This window comes from Artibeus jamaicensis, unplaced genomic scaffold, assembly GCF_021234435.1.
Source record: "Artibeus jamaicensis isolate MK-2021 breed Jamaican fruit bat unplaced genomic scaffold, CSHL_Jam_final scaffold_1031, whole genome shotgun sequence".
Lineage (NCBI taxonomy): Eukaryota > Metazoa > Chordata > Mammalia > Chiroptera > Phyllostomidae > Artibeus > Artibeus jamaicensis.
Genome location: NW_026522026.1, coordinates 5,154,286 through 5,175,618, shown reverse-complemented (window position 1 = coordinate 5,175,618; position 21,333 = coordinate 5,154,286). Strand labels below are relative to the sequence as shown.

Here is a 21,333-nt window from a genome sequence, read left to right as displayed (position 1 = left end):
TACATTAGCCAAGATTAAAATGAAGGAGAGAATCCTAGAAGCAGCAAGAGCTAAGGGGACAGTCACCTACAAAGGAGTCCCCATCAGACTGTCAGCGGATTTCTCAAAAGAGACCTTACAGGCAAGAAGGGGCTGGAAAGAGGTATTCCAAGTCATGAAATCTAAAGACCTACAACCAAGATTGCTCTATCCAGCAAAACTTTCATTTAAAATGGAAGGACAGATAAGGTGCTTCTCAGATAAGATCAAATTCAAGGAGTTCATCATCACCAAGCCCTTATTATATGAAATGTTAAAGGGACTTATCTAAGAAAAAGAAGTTAAAGAAACATGAACAGTGAAAGGACAACAAACTCACAGTTGTTAACAACCACACCTAAAACGAAAGCAAACTAAAAGGACAGCTAGATCAGGAGTGGAAACATAGAAATGAAGATCTCAAGGAGGGTTAGCAACAGGGGAGTGGGAGGAGAAGAAGGGGGGAGAAGGTCCAGAAAATAAGTAGCATAGACAGTAGATAGGAAATAGAAGGGGGGGCAAGAATAGCATGGGAAATATAGAATCTAAAGGACTTGAGACACATGGTCATAAACTAAAGGGGGGGTGATGGTGGGGATGGGGGGTAGGGTGGAGGGGAATAAAGGGGGAATAGAACAACTGTAACAGCATAGTCAATAAAAAAAATTTAAAAAAAAAAAAAAAGAAATTCTCTAATTCAACTCCCTCCAAATCACGGACAAGGAAACCGGAACCCAAACTGGAACCAGGAGCCGTACACCCTCTCCTGTGCCACACCACTGCTTTACATTCCCAGAGTGTGCGCTTGGGTCGAGTCCTTAACACTCGGACCTCGATGTCCACGGAAGCAATTGATCCCCAATCCAAATCTAAACACGTCTCATCCTGTGCAGACATTGCCAGAGGAGTCATGTGTGATAAGGCCCCGTAAGCACCAATAAGAGCTAACGCTCACAGAGCACTCACTGCAGAGCAGGCACCGTGTTAAGCATTGAGCCTATCATCTCACTTAATTCTTCCAGTTACCCTACGAAACAACAACTATTATTATCCCCAACTTACAGTGAAGGAAACTGAGGCTTACCAGTGGTGAAGGAACTTGCCCAAAGTCACACAGCCACTCGGGCAGAGTGAAAATTCTAACTCGGATCTCTGCAATACAAAGTCTGTGCTCCTAACTTTATCATCACTCCTTACACTGACTGTACTCCATCTAACTCACATCACGTTCAAACCAGGAGAGATCACTTAAGGGTCTGTTCACTTCCTACCTTTCTTTGTCTGTATCCTGTGATGTCTCCATCAGAGACCCTGGACTGTGCTCCTCAGACCGGAAGCTTGACCCACAAACTTGTTAGAAATACACATTCTCATTGGCTTCCTAGGCACCTATAATCTAGTGTTGGGCCTGACAATCAGAGCTTTCACACGCCCTCAGGATATTTTGACAACATTCAGTTTGTGGTCCTTTGCTAGACAACATCTGAATATTTCAACAATAATTTGAAGTTAAAGAAAAAATAGATACAGTAATTTAGGTATCTGTCGAAAACAGAGAATTAGGGGAGGTCAAACACCACTCTAACTTAGCTAGTGGAAAAAAGTCTCCTGGAATTTTTGCAATTTCTTTCAAATTCCCCTTGACCTCACATCTTTTGGCTTTGAGAGAGAAAGGTCAGCCACCCACCAAGATGAGCAGAAAAGGAAGTACTCCCTCTGGGCAGAGAATGGAACCAGCAGAAGAGGAGCCAGCTGCCCCGGGGACTGCGTTCCACACCCCCATCCTAACGCCCCACCTGGGGGAGGAACGCTGGCTGCTCGCCGTATCCGTAATGCTCCCAGGACTTTCGGACAGGATTCTAAAATTCTCAAACCACCTTTTCATGACATATTTTTTTCTGGGGATAAAAGTAATCCATGGTGATAACTCTAAAAATTTAGAAAAACAAGGAAACCATCAAGTAAGTTAAAATCACCCATTCTCCTATTCCAGCCCATGTTCATGGATTGGAACTAATGCTGTTAAGATGGCAAAACCTTGCAATCCCTATCAAAATCCCATTTGGCTTCTTTGAAGAAACTGACAAACTAATTCTACAATTCATATGTAAATTTAAGGAACCCAGAATATTCAAAATAATCTTTAAAAGATCAAAATCGGAGGACTACTACTTTCTAATTCAAAACTTGCCAGAGAGTCATCAAGACAGTGTGGTGTTGACAGAAGGATAAACGTAAAGAGAACTGAACAGAACAGAGAGTTGGGAAATAAACCCTCACATTCATGGTCAATTGATTGACCTCAAGAGCCTTCAGATAATAAATGGGGAAAAAAAGAATAATCATTTCAACAAACAGTGATGGGACGACCAGATGCACACCAGCAAAAAAAGACGTTAGACATTTACCTCACACCACACACAAAGCTTGACTCAGCTGATCACAGACACGAATGCAAAAGCTGAAACCATAAAGCTTTTTAGAAAAAAATGTAGATATGAATATTTATGACCCTGAGTTAGACAATGGTTTCTTGGGTATGATAGCAAAAGCTAAAGTAAGAAAAGAAAAAAATGAATAAGTTGGGTATTGTCAATATTTAAAACTTTTGCGTTTCAAAAGTGACACCATCAAGAAAGTTCAAAGACAACCCTGAGAAGGGAAAAGGAGTTTTGTAAGTCAGTTTTCTGGTAAGGGACTTGTATCTAGAATACAGGGTGGGGAAAAGAAGGTTTACAGGTGTTCTTATGGGAAATATTACAATAAAAATACAAGAATAAACTTTGCGTTTTGTGTATTCACAGCTGTAAACTTTTGCCCCACCCTGTATAGAAGAACTCTTAGAACTTAACGATAAAAAGACACCCTATTTTTAAATGGACAAAGACTTCATACAAAGATTTCTTTGAAGAGTTATAAAAATGGCCAAGAAGCACATAAAAGGATGCATGACGTGATTAACAATCAGGAAAATGCAGATGGAAACTACAATGATGTGTGGTCTCGTACCCACTGGGATTGCTGTAATCAAAGGACGAGCGTTGGTGAGACTGTGCAGAAATTGGAGCCCACTTACCCGCCTGGCGGCGATGTGAAATGGTACAACAGCTTTAGAAAAGTCTCAGTAACCTAATGCAAGGTCAGTTTTGGCGTGTGCTGCTCACACGTGGTCACATGAGTCTATCTGGAGGCACATTTGAATTTTTCTCCATGACATTATTCAACTCTTTCACATCCTTCTTAGTTTTCCTGTTGCATCAAAGATAAACTAAACAGAGAAAACGAAAATCTCCTTTTACTTTTTCTGACCACCATTGCATAAAGCTATATGAAAGCTACTGTCATTGTAAATTGTAACCCTTTTCATTATAAATTTATCTCTTTGGCTAGCTGAGACTTAAGTTCAGTCTTGTCCAACATTAATAATGTGAACCTAGGTTTCTCTTGCTAGCATTCACCTTCTTATGCTTTTGTTCATCCTTTCAGTTATTGTGGAGAAGGAAAAAATATACAAACATATAATTGGATTGTTTTGACATAAATAGGTTTACAAATGGGAAAAAGTTATGGGAGGAGGGATTATAGAAGGAATACTAGGATAGAACTCACTTTTCATCTTCCATAGAGAAAGTCAATAGATGGTAACTATACCTGAAAAAAATCACAAAAAAGCCATAGAGGCATGTTACTAAAAATATGATTGGAAATATTTTTTTAAATAGTTAAGAGTTGAGTGGTTGCTTCAGGGAATCAGGAATGAAATAGAATGGGATGCGGAGGAGAAGGTGCCATACCATCGCTGTAGCCAAGTTGCTTTAAGATACTATATTCTTCCTACCTTTCCCTGACCTCTGAATTAACTGTTAAGATTATTAATAATATTTACTGATGCTACTGATCAAGAATCTGCTATGTGCAAGGCTAAACATTGTATGTACCTCAAGTTGGGGTGAAGCTAAGCCCTGTGAAAGGGCCGTAGTAGCATCAGGCCCTAGAGACAAAACAGAAGTGGACATCTTATAAGGTCCAGATAAAGCATTTCATACAAATCAGCATCCATTTATACTTTTAAATAAAATCTTAGAAAATTAGAAATAGAAGGGAAAAATTTTAAAGCTCCTTTAATAGTTTTGAGAACCTTATTATGGTGGGTACTACTATTATTACCATTTATCAGGTAAGGAGTATTAAGTTCACAGGGCTACTCCATGGCAATGCTCTGCCCGGCCCCATGACTTGGGGTCTCTTGACTACCAGGTTCACCTTAAATCAAAGGGACCCAGGTACACAAAGTAGTCCTTAGAATGAAAACTCAGTTATACTCTTCGTACATTCTCTCAGGCTTGCAAGAGGGCATTAGGGCTCATTTAAATTGAAATAAAATATGAATAAGACCTCTACAATGATTACTATAAATATTACTAGGCAAAATTTAAGAAGACCTAAATAAATGGAGATATCTACCACATTCTTGGATTGAAAGACTAAATAATATTAAGGGGTTAATTTTTCATGAATTAATATACAGATTCATCACAATGTTAATCAGAGTTTAAGCATTTTGGGGGAAATTAACAAGGCGATTCTAAAATATATATGAAAATGCAAAGGACCAAGAATAAGTGAGGCAATCTTGAAAAAGAACAAAGTTGGAATACTTCCACTTCCAGATGTCAAGGCTCATTCTTAAGTTATGATAATCAAGATTGTGCAGTATTGGCACAAGGAAGCTGACCAATGGAATAAAGTAGTCCAAAAATAAAACCACACATTTACAGTCACTTAGTCTATGAAAAGAGTAACATTGCGGTGAATGAAGGGAAAAGGTTCTGGGTGCACTGGATAGCCATGTGAGAAAAGGTATCAGGTTTCTACTCTCACATCACATACAAAAATCAATTCCAGATAAATTGCAGATGCAAATGTAAAAGCAATTAGAAAAAAACATAGGGAAATATCCTATGATACTGGAGCAACAAACATAGCTTTTAAAAACTATAAAAAGTAGTAAGTGTAAAAAAATGAAAATGTATAAATTAGGATAAATTAAAATTAAGAACATCTGTTTATTAAAATATATTGTAAAGAGATTGAAAAAGTGAGACTCATGGTGAGAGAAAATATTTGCAGTACATATCTTTAACAAAAGACTCATGCTCATAATATATAAATAATTTTCACAAATCAATAAGAAAAAAACAGGTAACCTAAATTATAAATGGACAAAAGACTTGGCTACTTCACCAAAGAAAATATCCATATAGTCAATGAAAACATGAAATGATGTGCAACTCCTACAGCGATCAGAGAAATGCCAAATTAAAACCAAAATGAGATACCATTATATACCCACTTGAATGGCTAAAATAAAAAAGGCAGCAGAGAATACCAAAAGTTGACGAGGATGTAGAACAACTGGAACTCTCATACACTGCTACTGGGAATATATGATAAATGAGTATAATCACTTTAGAAAACTATTTGGCAGTTATCTATTAAAGTTGAGCACATATGATTATCCTATGACCCGAAAATTCCTTTCTTCACAAAGATGAGGACAGAGTTAAAGGAGCCAGTAAGAAACAGTAAAGCACCTTGGGGTCAGCACTAGCTGGAGAAGGACTGGTTCGAAAACACAGTGGGGCCTGTAGCTGCAGGCAAGGCTGCCTACAGGAGCTATGCCCTTCTATATAGGAACGTGACCGGGCAAACCGGGCCCACTCTCCAATTTTTTTTTTGTTACTTCAACTAGAAACCAGATGGCAAGGGAGCCCGTTGATAGAATCCGTACAGCTCAGCCTCCTGGGGCCCAAAGCAGCATGAAGGGCAGAGCGTGGATCTGGGTTAGCAAAAAGAGAAAATCGAGCACGCTAATGTCAGACCCGGAGCATGCGCTCTGGAGTCAGATGACCCGGGTCTACATTCGGCTCTGCCGCACACCAGCTGTGAGGCCTTTAGGCAATACATGTAACCTCTTTATGACTCAGTTCCTTCATCTGTGCAATGGAAATGATAATAATCTACCTCATAGAGCTGTATAATATGCAAAAGAATAAATACATGAGAAGTATTTAGCATGTAACAATTATTCCATCTGTGGTAACTACTATTATTATTTTACCCATTCTCTTTTATATACTCTGTGCTCATTTAAACAGAGTTTATTAATTCTAAATATATCTTGTATTGTGCCTATGCTTAAAACAGGAATGTTTCCTGATCTCTCTTCTAGAAGCTTCAGAGAAGCCTCTCAAGCGTGACTTTCTCTACAAAGACTTCCCTGAGCCCCTCTTCTCTTCATCTAAAGAGCTGCATCCACCCATCCCTAATGCTACTTAACTACAGTCCTCACCGTGTGTACGTGTCTATTCCCATTCTTTAAAAGCAGGAACCATATAGTGCCTAACACTATACTTTATATACAAATGTTTGTTTAACTACCCTGAATTATGTACGAACTTTAGTTTATTGAATATCGTTGAAGACAAGTACACCACTGGCTGACACTTTAAAATCCTGTAGCTTTAGTGAGCATTGGTTGAGGTGGTTTTTCTGTATCATCACTGGCAGCAAAGGGGAGCTCATCGTAATTACCAGCCACAGAGCATCTACTCTGTGCCAGGACTTGACACGTTATGTTGTGAAATTCCCACAACTAGCCCACAAGGTGGGGCAGATGAAGGAAGTAAGGCTCAAAGAGAAGAATATAGTTTGCAGCTAGTAGGTGGCTGAATTATGATTCCCGCTCAGACCTCTCTGAAGCTTATGCTGTTTCTGTGATGCCACATGCTTCCCACAATCGCATAGACTGATGTCAGGTGTAAACAGGTACTTCTGGGCTTCATTTATTTTCCTCATTTGTACAATGAAGGAGGATTGGACGCTTTCTTAGATTGTTTCCAGTGTAGCTTTGTCTGTTCATATCACGTGGCTGTGGTGATCCCTGCCGGGACACTTCCTTCACAAAAATCGGTTAGAAAACACAGGTGTTCTCAGTTTCTGTCCCACAAATGCATGAGGAGGTTTGGTGAAACTGCTTCTGTCGGGCTCAAATTTCCCCTTCTTCAGTTTCATGGGTTACAGTGAAGTCAACAAGGGTGTAATTTGTGTTTGCATAAAACCAGAACACAAAAGAGAAGATCTAGGCACTACTGAGTATTCTCGTACTGAAAGGGCAAAGTTCAATTTTGTTTGCTGCTCTCATTATTCAGCACCTACGCCTCTCACTCACTGCTAATATCCCAGTGCTGGATCTCCGTGGTGTTTCTACTGCCTTTGGGAGATAAGCAGAAGCCCACTTACTATTCTGTTAAACTAGAATATATTTGATGATTAAGGGGTGGAATTAATTCAACCATACAACTTATAAACTCCATGTAATTCACAAAGAAAGAAAAAGTAAATCAGTCCTCCTTATATACTGCCCAAAAGAGAAAGATTTCTTCCTTATCTTCTTCTCTATTGTCTATCAGTCAATCAATCTCTCTTCCTTGAGCTATCCATCTATCTAAGCCTCAGTCTAGCTCAAATAAGGGAGGTATACAGCAGGTAAGTTGAAATTAGGACAAAGTGGTCACCCCTGAGTGAACTCCCTGGTGACCAAAAGTACAAACTCTCAATCTACAAACATGTAGTAATAACTTGCCCAAAGTAGTAGCCTATCTCTGACCACATAAATGTAGATTGTTCTATCTTGGAATACAGGAAAATACAAACCTGCATGACTACAGTCAAAACAAACTAGAATCACACTAAAGGAAAGGACCGAGGACTTCAAATCATGACATTTTGCTCAAAACCATTTCAAAGTTCCCATTTCATTCAGAGGAAATGGCCAAGTCCTTGAGTCGGCCAAGGGTCCCAACATGAGGTGGTTGCCCACTACCGTCCTCCTTGCCTGCTCTGCTCATGCCACTCAGGGGTCTTTCTCGATCTTCTAATACACTAGGCATACCCTGCCTTAGGGCCCTTGGACCAGCAGTACCCTCTGACTTCAATATTCTTTCTTCAAACAGCCCCATCGCCCACTGCCTTAGCTCCCTGTTTTCCTATTTCATTGGTTTTCACTCTTTATTATACTTTTTTCTGCTTACTTTGAGATATTCATTTTTAAGCCACTAAATTTGGAATTTATTTGTTACTTAGCAATAGATTACTAAAACAAAAAGGAAAATAGTTTCTCTGCAAATAATCTACTTTAAAAAGTTCCAAGAGAAGTTTTAATTAGACATGCTGTTGGGGTTAAGAGTTGTGAAGGTGCTGGGCTGATTTGCTGCACAATCAGAATCCATACAATGTTCAAATGAATAAAAATGTTTCTTCCTCACAGAGCCAAAGTGACTTGGCCAAGACCTAGAGATAGAACTGGAGTTTTCCTAACTCTCAGGTCACTGTACATTCATTGCTTTGCTCCGCAAATAGTTTCGAGCTCTATGTTTATTTGTGCCAGGAGCCAGGGATACAGAGGAGGCCTTTTCCTTGAGAGTTATTCTATCAGGTGAGACACATCCTAAGCAGTGACTTACTCGTGTTTCATTTGTAAAATTACAACTGTGATAAGTTTCAAAAGAGAATAGAGTGCTTTGAGAATATATGATGAAAGGAAAGCGTTCTGAAATAATCTGGGGAGAATGGACAGACAGTTAAACTAAACCCAAAAGAAAGATAAGAATTAACCGAATGAAGAAGAAAATAAGGAACATTCCAGATGCAAGTAAAGGCACACCTTCTTTCCACTACATTGACTGCCTCTTATAAAATGTCATGGTGTTCCTTACTCTTCAGTGCCTGCGTCAGCAAATATTATAATTAGGAGATAAGAATAGCATGTGGGAATACATAGAAGAGAGAGAGGGAGAGAGAGATCAAATTAGTGTGGAGTTCTCCTGACTGAGAGATTTCGTAGAAAGACTAGTCCAAGAGAACCTATGAAAACTGAAAGATGGGCATTATGTAAGCTGTTAACAAATGGTTTGGGTTGTACACCACCAAGAAAAAGGGTCTCACTGGGAAATCCTGTACCTCCGATTATTTGTCTGTGCTCAGTGGTTTCTTTAGGGACACCAACTGCACAAAGTCTAAGGAGCAAGTGATGGCATCTGGGGTTTGGAACAAACGAGAGCGCCATGTTCAGGGTGAACTCAGGTCAACCCCACTCCTCAGTGCTGACGAGTCCAAGGGGATGGCCCACCCAACTCCCTAATGCTGCAGTGCGGCCTTCTCAGCCCAGAAGCTTCCCCTCCACTTGACTCAGACACCTGTGTCATGGCACATCCTAGACCTGTCACTAGGCAGAAGTGCTCCGACCCTCATTCCTAAATTCTGACCTTCCAAACTCTGAACACCCCCTTGTAGCCTCCTAATCTTGCCATGTGTTCTGTGCTGTGCTCATTACACAGATTCTCTGATATTAATGATAACTCTGGTCCACTGACACCTCCATTATCTCCCAAACTACTTGTCCCTTCCTGTCTTCAGGTCCTCTCTTATCATGTTTGGTGCCTATCTTCCCATGGCATCCATCTGTCAGCACTTGCGCCATCTACTTCTGATCTTATACCCAGGCTGCAGGGTGCTGAAGAAAATGATAACCCCGTACACAATGCTGCCACAAAAGTAGGGTCAAGGGTGGGAAGCGGGGGTGGCTGGGGTGGGGGGAAAGAGGGAGGGAAAATGGGTACAACTGTACTTGAACAACAATAAAAAAAGTTAAAAAAACCCAAAAAGCAAAACTAGAGTCTCTCATCTAAGTTGACAACCAGCGCTGGCCCTATGCCCCACGTTAGCCACACACTCCTCATATCGCCCAGTTGCCAATCTTCTCAACCACCTGTGTACTGTCTTACACATCAGAGAAAATAAGAGCCCGTAGCACCAGAACCACATCAGCTTCCTGCTCCTCCACCACCACATGAGATTTCCTAGAAGTACAGCCTGTGACACGGCTTCATGTGCAAGGGATCTGATGAGAGGTGTTCTCAGGAGAAACTGTAAGGAAGTGAGGGAGGCAGGGAGGCCAAGAAGATGTGGTTCCTGCTGAAGTCAGTTCTCAGTCTGATCCCACAGGATCTCCAGAGCATGAATAGCACCGGAGTCGTCTGCTTTGGGGCAAGCAGGCCAGAATTTTAGGCTCTCTTATCAATTATTCATTGACGACAGGCCATCCCTGGGGAAGGGTTCATCATAGCAGAGGGCAACTGTCCATGGAATAGTGCAGTGGAGAGCCTTACAGCCAATACTCACAGCAGCCCAGGGTGGGGGACACCAGTCCAGTCAAGGGGACCCGAGTGTGGCACCAATAGCAGCCCTTACAACTCCCAAGCCCACAACCTTACCTACATCTCTAGTCTTCTTCTCACTGCTGAACTTCTTAGTATTGCTCCCCCACACCCTCCTAACCTAAGGTGAACTCTCACCTCACCGCTCATTACACTGTAGTTTAATTATCAGCTTAATTTATTTTAGCAGCTCCCAGATAATGGGGGGGGGCCGGCATTCATTCTTCTCGGTATGCCTGGTGCCTTTCTCTCTGTAGAAAATTTGTTCTGAATAAATGTTTGGGGCTCATTAGTGGCTTATTAGCAGGAATTTCAAGTCAGGTAGGAAGGAGTGTTTTTGTTTATCTTTTGTTTTTTTTTAAAGAGCCTTCCCCTTTGAATCAGATTGAATAGGTGACAGACTTAGGCAGCACCTTTAGAACTGGCCTTGACCAATGAACTCCATTTGCCAAATTCTGCACCTGGTATGCTGGGCACCAAAGACTACAAGATGAGGTCACAGAGAGTAACACATAGAAAGCACCACAGACAGCCCCTCCTGCTACTCAATCTCAGGATAAATAACTAAAAGCCATGGTCGCCCTGGCCAGGTGGCTCAGTTGATTGTAGTGTCGTCCCATACGCCAAAAGGTTGCAGGTGCGATACCAGTCAGGGCACATACCTAGGTTACAGATTTGCTCCCCTCATAGGGGCACATGTGGGAGACAACCGATTGATGCTTCTCTTTCACACTGATGGTCCTCTCTCTCTCTCTCACCAATACAAAAACATATCCTCAGGCGAGGATTAGAAAAATAAATTAATTTAAAAAATAGGATAAAACAAAAAGCCAGGACTTGTGCCTGCTCTCGAGCTGCCAATATTTGGGGGTTGGGGGTGAGAACATCCGCTTATCATTAGGCACCTACCTCAGCCACATCTTGCATCACGTGTGTGTTGGTATCAGCACGCTCTGTCTTTTTCTTGTTTGTTTCCTTGCTACTTCTAACATAAGGGTGTCGTGCCCTGAAATGCTTACCCTCTGGGAGAGGTCTCCTCCATTCCTCCAGCTTGGCAGTCCTCTTACACAATGGGGAAGCTCAGTTGCCCAACTCAGAGGTGTTAAGTGATCTTGTTTGGCAAACTGGAACAAACCTAGTGGTACACAATGTTGATTCTGCCTCTGAAGTGCTGCGGGCAGCTAGCCACACACCAGGCGAAAACCCACAAGCAATTTTGTCCCTCTCTTTGCTGTAAAGACTCATGCTGTCTGCTTCCTTAAAGACATGTTATGTGGGTAAAGAGTTTACAAACAACTGAATGATGAGCATAAATGAAATCTGAAGAGGCCTAGAAATTTAGAAAAGAATTTGAGAGATTTGGCAATCATTTTCCTATTAAGAAATAACTAACCCAGGGAGGGGCAGAAATCAATCTAGTTCACACACCAGCAGAAATCGATTTAATTTGAGAGGGGACAGTGAGCATGGAGAAAGAAAAATAAACAAGGGCCAAATCAGTCATTTCAAAATTCAAAATGAGAACCATAAATAATGGCAACCTATAGTAAAAACTTAATACTTTCATTTCACATTCAAGGGCAGAAAGGAAAAGGGGGGAGAAGAAACGTTCGAGGGTAAGTGAAGAATAAGAAAGGTGAGCGAGGGCTCTCTTCAGATCCAGTTTCTCATCTAGACCTCAGTTTTCTCACCCCCCTCACCTCTGGCGGAACCCCCTCAGCCCCTGCTGGGACATCAGATCCATCAAACCTACGGAAAACTCCAGCCGCTCTTGCTCTTCCCTCACTGTTCCACAAGTGACGCAGGCAGATGCCATCATCACCACTTGCTGCCCTAGAATTAGGATTGTTAGATTTAGCAAATGCATAGGATTCCCCGTTAAATTTGAATTTCACATAGATAATGAATCGTTGTTCGTATAATTATACCTCATGCAGCATTTGGGACATACTTACGCTGACAGATAAAATTCACATTTACCTAAAATTCAAATTGACTTAGGTGTCCTGTATTTTACTTGGCATCTGCACCCAGAATCCCATGATCAGAATCAGATTTTATTGAGACTGTACTCTTAGCACAATTCTTAACTGTCTCCAGGTGCGTTCTCTCAGACACGAGTGTCTGGGGGACCCACACTGTCCCCACTCTCCCTCAGAACGCTGGAATCTAGGCCACGGTAGCCAAAACTCTAAGCTCAGGGAGACAGGATCTTACACATAATTTAAGCAAACATATTCATTGACAAATATGGAATCTCCAAAAGATGAAATGATTTTCCCTGAGGGGCACTTCTTCATTAATGCAGAATCAGGTACAGAGTCTATGTATCATGGTGTTATTTTTGTTTATTTGTTTTTTCCTTTCTCTCTCACAACAGTTTTCTTACCATAAACTGGATGTGTAACAGACCAAACTTCACCAGCCAAGGTGGGTACTACATTCTAAATTAATTCTGTAAACTTAAAAAGTATAAAATGAAGACTTCAAAGAGTGAAAGTGTTGGCTTTTGTAAAATCCCATTTTGAAATTCTGCGATTACTTTTCAATCAATCAGTCATTGAGACCATCAGAAGGCCAACTTGCTGCAAGTCCAGAGCTCCACAAAGCAGGCTAATTCTTGTCAGAGCACATCCACCACTGGGCTAAACGCCTCCCTGCCAGCAGACACCAGCCAATGGAAGGAAGGTGCGAGGCAGCAAATGCAAAGAGCAGCAGTTCCAAAAGAAGAAAATGCTTCCTGTGCCTAGTCTGCATCTGGGAGCGATGGGAATGCTGGGATTCGCTAAGGAAACCTGCTGTTATTTGAAAAGCACGTTGCAGCACTGCAACCTGCCAGGGACTCTCACCAGGCAGCAAAGTGGGCCTAAGATCTGGGCCAGGCTCTTTGGCCTTTAGAGACTTTTGTTAAAGAGTCCTCTGTTTCTAGAAACAGTATCCACATTACACTCTCCTTTTTAGGAACACTGACTGTTTTGGAGGTTTCAGGGGACAGTTCTGGGGTTCACTCCCCATGTGGGGGTTTTCCAAAATTAATCTTTAAAAAATATATATATAGCCAGGCTTGGATTCCAAGATAACCTGGGGCATTCCTGAAGTCCATCAATTTGGATGTATCGAGTTGACCAAAACGGCTGTACAGTTTTTTTCCATAAAATAAAAGACATTTTCCATTTTCACCAATAATTTTATTGCTTTGGATACTTTGAGAATGTTAGCTATCTCCTGTGTGGCATAACACTGATCGTTCTCAGTTAATGTTTGGATTTGATCACTATCAACTTCAACTGGTCTACCTGACCATGGAGCTTGCTCCAGCGAGAAGTCTCCAGCATGAAACTTTGCAAACCACTTTTGACACATTTGATCAGTCACAGCACCTTCTGTATACACTGCACAATTTTTTTGTGTGTTCAGTTGTGTTTTTACCTGTTTTGAAATAATAAAGCACAATATGCAGGAAATGTTGCATCTTTTCTTCCATCTTCAATATTAAGTTGGCTGCACAAAAATTCACCAATTTTGAAATTTTTTTTAAATGCATGCTGATATGACAATTGTTACAGTACAATCTAACAAAATTGTTTCAAATGAAATTAAAGTCAGCAAAGCACTATTAGAGCCATCTTAACAGGAAAAAAACAAAGGAACACTTTTTTGCCGACCCAGTATTTATAGCTCTGACCATAAATAACAGGATATCCATCTAAAAATGACATGAGCAATGGGAGTTTGGAGTTCGTTTTTTTTCCAAGTGAGACATCAGGAGATGCACCACCGCAGGGTGGTTTCAGGAGCTCCCCAGGGTCAGGGATCTACATGAACATCCCACCTGTTTATTTGGCCTGAGCCTTAAGACTACAAGATGGCTGCAGCGGCTCCCTGTTTGATACACTTGACTTGGAAATCAAAGCAGAAAGCATTTTTCTTAGTAGATTTCTTATCACTAAAGAAAAAAATCTTTCCTAGAAACCCCCAGCAGGTATCCACTGTGTCTCGTCACCAGAGAGAAATGCAAGGGAGTCTAGGAAAGCAAGGAGCCAGAATTATTAGCTTCTATGTAGTGAGACGCTGGCTCTAACAGCAGGGAAAGAACTACCACACTTCCCCTTCTGTGGTGTATACAGTACATCCACGCCCAGCCCACATCTTGTGCTGAAAGTCTGTAAACTGCCTTTAGCTCCTGATTCCCCTGTTTCTACTTATGATGCCAGAAATCCTTCTGTCAGGACTCTGGAGACCTCAGATTCATCTCGGACTCCTTCCTTTCCTTAATGCCTATAACCAATCAGTGCCCCTGGCTCCAAATTATCTGTCCCTCCTCAGGAAGTCTTGGATCTCTCTTCTCCTTTTGGTTCTAACTCAAAATATTGATTCGGACTTTCATCACTTCACAGCCAGACTAAGGTACAAAAACCAAACCATTCTGCCTTTATCCTAGATACCGCTTTTTCATGTTTGTAATTCAGACAACTGTCAAGGATTCCCCTCGTGAACCACAGAAGATAGTTCAAAACCTTTAGCCAAATCCTTAAGGTGAGCCACAGTGGGCTGCAGTGGGTGAGAAAGAAGACTTTGTAGTTGACTTATTTGTGTGATATTTGGCTACTAACTAAACTCTCTAAGACTTAGTGCATTCTTTTACGAAATGGAGGAGGTGGTAATAGATAGTACACATGGTGTCAATAAATGGCAGTTATTATTTTTTTCTGTCATTCTTGTTATTAGGTAACAGGCACTCTACTATGTGTTAGGATATTTGGTGCCTGCTCTCAATGAGCTGATTTCAATTGGTAAATAAAATTCTACTATTCCATTGGCCGAATTCACCTCTAATCCACCACCCAATACCCATTTTATGAACAGTTTATTCGTCTTTCTCTACTTAAGAAGAGACCTAAGGGTAGAAACATTTTGGGCTATGCTCTTTTCTTCAAGGAAGCATGCGCCAAAATTCTAAAACCTCATTTTGTCCTCAAGAAGACCCTCGCTTGCTTTGAGGCCATAAGCCCTGGTTCATGTCTTGACTCACTCTCTCAAAGTGCACTATGCTTCCAGAAGCTGTTAACAGTATTTATTTATCTTCATCTGACATCTGTTCAACTTCCAAAGGCAGAAATGAAAAGCCACGTGGTAGCTGTTTGTTTTCTTGTGCTAAAGTTAGTGGTTTTCTCTACATTTTAAGTACTGGAGATGAAAGGCCACATAAGGGATTAAATGGACATAAAAATTCCATTCTTCTCACTTTGCTATGGTCTTGTGACTTTGCTTTTTCATCTTCAGTATTTGATTCCTCTTAATTTGACTCTTCTAGTTTCCACAAACCAGCTATCAGAAGACCATATTGTATTATAGAGCACTCATTCTCTGTTTTTTAAAAAATAAAAGGTATATGTTAAAGATAAGCAAGATCTATACCCTGCTGATCCATATAACTAATGCTTCCACATAACTAACGCTTCCTTTGCTCTCTGAAACTATCCAAGTAGTGAAAGGCTGAGACAATGCCTCAGTTCACCAGTTCATTTTGGCAAAGTGCCGGCAGGGAGCTGAGCCCTGTGCCCTCCCTCCTTCCTCCAGAGCTCTGGCCGGAGGCAGGCATGAGAGTTTTCCACATTTCCAATCTGCCCAGGAACACTTAGTGGTTAGGCATACTGACTCTGGAACCAGACCACCTATGTTCAAAGCATGGCTGTGTGACCTTTTACAAGTTTCTTAACTTATTTGTGTCTGAGTTCCCTCAGCTAAATTAAGGATAAAAACTGACTGACCTCATAGGATTGCCATGATAATCACACAAATCGATACATGTAACATGTGGACGGCATTACCTGACATATGACTGAGAATTATGTAAATGTAAGCTGCTGTTAGTACTAACACTCTTTCCCTTGGCTTGGCCACCTGTCAACAGTCTTGATGGCTTGCTGGAACACATCCTGAACATTCTCCCAAAGCTCCCTATTCAAAGCCTCCAGCCAGCCTGTGAATCAACCAATTTCATTCTGTGGAAGAGAGTCCATGAAGAATAAATGGGGAATGCTGGATACGGTAGGGCTAATACTTTATTGGGGTCTTAAGAAATCTGGACAATAAAAATGAAAACTCTTTTGCTTACAAGGGAGTCCATATTTTATTCTTTTCTGATGAAACAATGTTCTCCTTAAAAGTTAAGCAGCACCCCCTCACTGCCTACTCTTTATAACTTCCTTCTCAAATATACATGCCATTGAGAAAATTGGTAGAGTCGGCACAATTCAAATGGCTTTGGCTTATTAAAAATCAGACTTTTGACAAATTTATGAATCCTAGGATTTCAAATTTAAGGTAACATTCACTTTGCCAAATAATAACCACAGCATCTATGTAGAAAGTTACTCTTACGATTAAAATATGGTCAATTTACTAAAATCTTTCTGGTGGTTTTTATTCTCACTAAGTGGCCTCACTTTAAAAACATGAAACGATATAATTTATACACTTAAAACAATTTTCCTCCAATACTGCATGTTCTTTTTACCATCCTTGATAATACCTCTAATAACGCAATGCAGAAGCTAAGAATAAATGTGAAAAAGCATACTGTGACTTTTCACAGCTCCAGGAAAAACAACACAATTTACAAGGCACATAAAAACCATGACACACATATCGAAAGTCCATTTCACCCAGTGACTATAAAAATACTTTGGCTGAATGATCTGCGCTTCAGGTCTCTTAGCTCACTAAGTGGCACTAATGAAAAGCAAAAGGGCCGAAAGGAAGAAGGATGGCAAGAAACTAAGAGAGCAAAGGCCTTTGAGTAACCCGAAGTTGGCTCCATCCTTGCTCTGAGAGCCGACGAAGGGAAACAGGGAACCTCTGTTTCCACTCCACGGTTCCAGCTTGCAGTGAATGCTGTCTGTGTTCCAAGTGCAGTAGCGAAATAGTAAATCAGAGTGAATTCAATGTAAGTATGACCCCATTTGAAGAGACTGAACATTTAGTACAATTCGATTTTCTGTGGTTCACCTGCTGGTTCACAACATAGCTGGGAGTGGGGGCTGGAAGGTTGGGGTAGGACCCAGAAGTACCAGCCATGCCAGACATACACCATTAATAAGATGACTTTTAACATAATAGTTACTAATGGAGACATTTCTAAATTAAAAATTGCCTTTCTCCACAGCAATTCTACTCCTAGGTATATAATCAAGAGAACTGAAAATATATGTTCACATGGAGAATCTATACGTGAATGTTCATAAGAGTATCATTCATGATAGTCAAAAATAGATATAAGTCAGATATCCACTAACAAATGAACAGGTAAGTAAAATGTGGTATGCCCATATAATGGAATATAATTTAGTGATAAGAAGAAATGAAATACTGATTCATGCTAAACCATGGATGAAACTTGAAAACATTAGGCCAAGTAAAAAAAGCCAATCACAAAAGGCCACATAATGTATGATTCCATTTCTATAAAAGTCCAGAGTAGACAAATCTATAGGAACAGAGTGTAGATTAGTGGTTGCCAGGGGTTGGGGGAAGGGGAGAACAGGGAGTGACTGCTAATAGTTTTTCAGGAAGTATGACGAAATGTTTTACAATTGCAGTGACAGTTGCACTACTCTGCAAATATGCTAAAAATCACTGAACTATACACTTTAAATGAGTGGACTTTATATGTGAATTATAATTAAATAAACTAGTCTTTTAAAGTTGCTTTTCTCTCTTTGCTGAATAGATTATTTATTCAGTGCTCAGTACAAATGAGAGGGTTAATGGTGAAGTATATAAGATACACAGTAGACCTTTGTCCTGCACAAGGGATACTTCTGGAAACATTTCCAAATCACCACATAAATGATTACCACTAGAGCTGAGACACTGCACAACCACAGGCAGTGTCATTCACTCTGGAGTCCATGCGAATGGTGTTCCCAGGAGACACACAGAGCAAGATCTCATGGCTGTCCAGGGTGGTCCTGGCACCACTAAAATACTAGCATGTGGCTTTCTTTCCTGGAGTTTTCCCTCCCCATCACCACCACCGAAGAAGCAGTTCTTTTTTAATTGTTTTCTGTGAGAATTATTGAATATGTGTCAATGAATTGGGATACAGATAGTGGTCGGTCAGCCAGGCTACATGGGTTACCCCAGTAGGTGAGGCTCCACAAGAGAAAGTTTCATGGTCCACCCTACTGCCTTGACCCCATCTCATTCAAAGAGTTAGGGTAGAGGTCCTAATCCATCAGGTGATTATAAACAGCCAGTCTTATTTACAGGCAAATAATCTTTTCCTGTATATTTTAAATATCCTTTTCAAAGTATACTAATTGCCATCCACTGTCTGCTCCGGCTTCTTTTAACTGCCAATTAAATATACAACTTTCTGTGCTTCTGAAGTAAGTACAGTTAGCTATGCAAACACTTATGTTTACTGATCAAACTCTCTCGTGTTCACTTCCGCCCCAACCAGCTGAGATAGAAGCTGCTGATCCTTAAACAAGTGACGGCGCACACAGATGTTCTTCTCTATGTTAGAGCCACTGGGAAGCAACTAGTCACATCTGGAAACTCCTATGTGTGTTTGCTTAAGGGGAAAGAAAGCAGATGATAATTAAAATAACCAGACTGAGACCATATATAGTATCTATGCAAGTGAATCTTATGACTGTAGGACTAAGTCCCTAAAACCATGTCTTCTCTTCAGGTTTTTACTTAATTATTATGATACATTTGAGACGCATAAGGCACAAAGAATAATGAAACCTCCCTACGTCTACTACTACTGTACCTAAGCAGTGAATACTGTGGAAGCGCCTGGAAGCCCCAAATACTGTGGAAGCCACTTCATTCTGTCTTCTCTATATTTTCAAATGACTTGGGAAAGACAAAAGGTGATGCAGTTCCTGAAACTGCAGGGCAAAGCATGGGTCACAGCCAGGCCCACATTCTGCAAAGGTAGTACCGCCTTTTATAGTCTGATCTGAAGGCATTTCCTAACCAAAGCTAACTGCACTCCCCCAATCCACTCTGCCTGGATGTCTCAAATACTCACTACCGGTTCCTCTTTGATGCTAAAGCATCAAAGCCTCAGTGCCGAGATGAACAAACATAGTTAAGCCATTTATACCAGGCCGATAGATTCATGAAAACACCCTAAGTGGCTACATCCCTGGATATTTATTCCTGAAACAAAGTGCCCCCCCCCAAATTAAACATATAATTGTTTTCTCATAAGTGTTCTGTCAATTTTTCTGTTTATATTTGGAAAAATAGTTAATTAAGACTTTATCTACTTTCTATTCCTTCTTACCAACTCTAGCCAAAGAGCTTTAGGTCGTCTGTTTTACCTGGAATGAAAAAGACAGCCAGGGCCCAGGCCATTTGCAGGTGGCTGGTATCAGTGAGAGGCAGGGAGGTGAGGACATCAGGCAAGGAGAGCAAGAGATGGTTGACTGCTAATCTGACATCTCAACGGTTGAGTCCCAAGAACACACAGGACATTGACAGGAAAACAGAAAGCTGACTACTGCGGGCTTCCCATGTGATCTGAGGCGGAAATGATTTCTTCTGGTATTTAATATTTACTGTGAACTTTTTGTTTACGACATTGGGTTCCGTCTGCTAACAGAAACCTGAAGGAACAGACACGGGGAAGTTCTATTTTGGTCTGCAGAGTAGGGAGGAATGGGAGGAAGGCTGCAGTGCCTTCTCACCGTGACAGGCCTGGCGGGCAGCACGAGAACTTGGTTCCCCAGAAGGAAGTGGGGGGTGATGAAAAGGCTGGCCTGTTTGCTTTCTCAAATGTCGGGCCCACCAGCCAGGCTCCGAAGCTCAGATTGCAATCACAACCCTCATACCTTCTGCTAACAGATGTTGGGTCTCCGAGTCACCACATCCCGACCACATTTTTGCAATCTGAGTAAAATCCCTGCTATTAAAAAGAAAGTTGAAAGGCTGCTCCTGCTGAACCGAAATCAATGCTCTCAAGACCTATTTCTTGATTTGCCTTTTGTGTCATCTTTCTATATTCCCTCTAATAATGAGCTTTAGTGTTCCCTTGAAATAAAAGAAAATGCTTATTACAGGTTTTGGACAGAAAAAGAACCACCTGGCACACTTTACCGTGTATTTCTATCTTGCTTCTTTCCAAAAACAATTATAAATGAATTTAGAAGAAATATATATATGTGTGTGTGTATACTCACATATATACCAATCATACAAACCACATATGCACATATATAATAAAGTAGAAGGAAAAATTACAATGATTTAAAAAAATTTTTTTAATTAATACAGTCACTGTAACTGAGTATTATGCATGGTTTTCTGCCTCCACACAGCTCAGGCAAAAACAGAAAAAGAACAAGTTAGGCAAAGTCTTGCAGCAAGAGCAATGGTGTATTTCCCTAAGGAAGGGGTGCTGTCCTTCTCTTTTGCTAGACATCACATTAAACCAAATCTTTTTATTTTTTAAATTTTTAAAATTTTAATTGTTGTTCAAGTACAGTTTTTTGTCCTTTACTCCCATCCCAGCCCCCCCCCACAGTCCTTCCTGCTCCCTCCCATTTCCATCCCCCCCTTACTTTTTGTCCATGTGTCCTTTATACTTGTTCCTATAAACCCTTCTTCCCCTTTTCCCCTGAAATTCCCTCCCCTCTCCCTTCTGGACACTATCAGCCTGTTCTCTATTTCACTGTCTTTGGTTATATTTTGCTTGCTTGTTTGTTTTGTTGTTTAGGTTCCTGTTAAAGGTGAAATCTATGGTATTTGTCTTTCACTGCCTAGCTTATTTCACTCAGCATAATACTTTCCAGTTCCATCCATGCTGTTGCAAAGGGTAGGAGCTCCTTCTTTCTTTCTGCTGCATAGAATTTCATTGTGTAAATGTACTATAGTTTTGGGATCCATTCATTTACTGATGGGCACCTAGGTTGCTTCCAGCACTTGGCTATTGTAAATAGTGCTGCTATGAACATTGGGGCACATAAATTCTTTTGGATTGGTACATCAAACCAACTCTTATTTAGAAATGTTGCTT

General features: G+C 40.8%; 1 protein-coding gene across 3 annotated transcripts in view; it reads right to left on the bottom strand.

The window, feature by feature from the left end:
- SHROOM3 (shroom family member 3) overlaps nt 1-21,333 on the bottom strand; it is a 281,246-nt gene that overhangs the window by 225,182 nt on the left and 34,731 nt on the right. Inside the window, exon 1 of one of the 3 annotated variants that reach the window (XM_037147045.2) lies at nt 19,640-19,734. The exons of the other annotated variants lie outside the window; for them this stretch is intronic. Coding sequence (XP_037002940.2) covers nt 19,640-19,717 — 78 coding nt within the window. The 5' untranslated portion in view covers nt 19,718-19,734. Of the gene's footprint in view, nt 1-19,639; nt 19,735-21,333 lie in introns of those variants that run through there. 3 annotated transcript variants of the gene reach the window in all.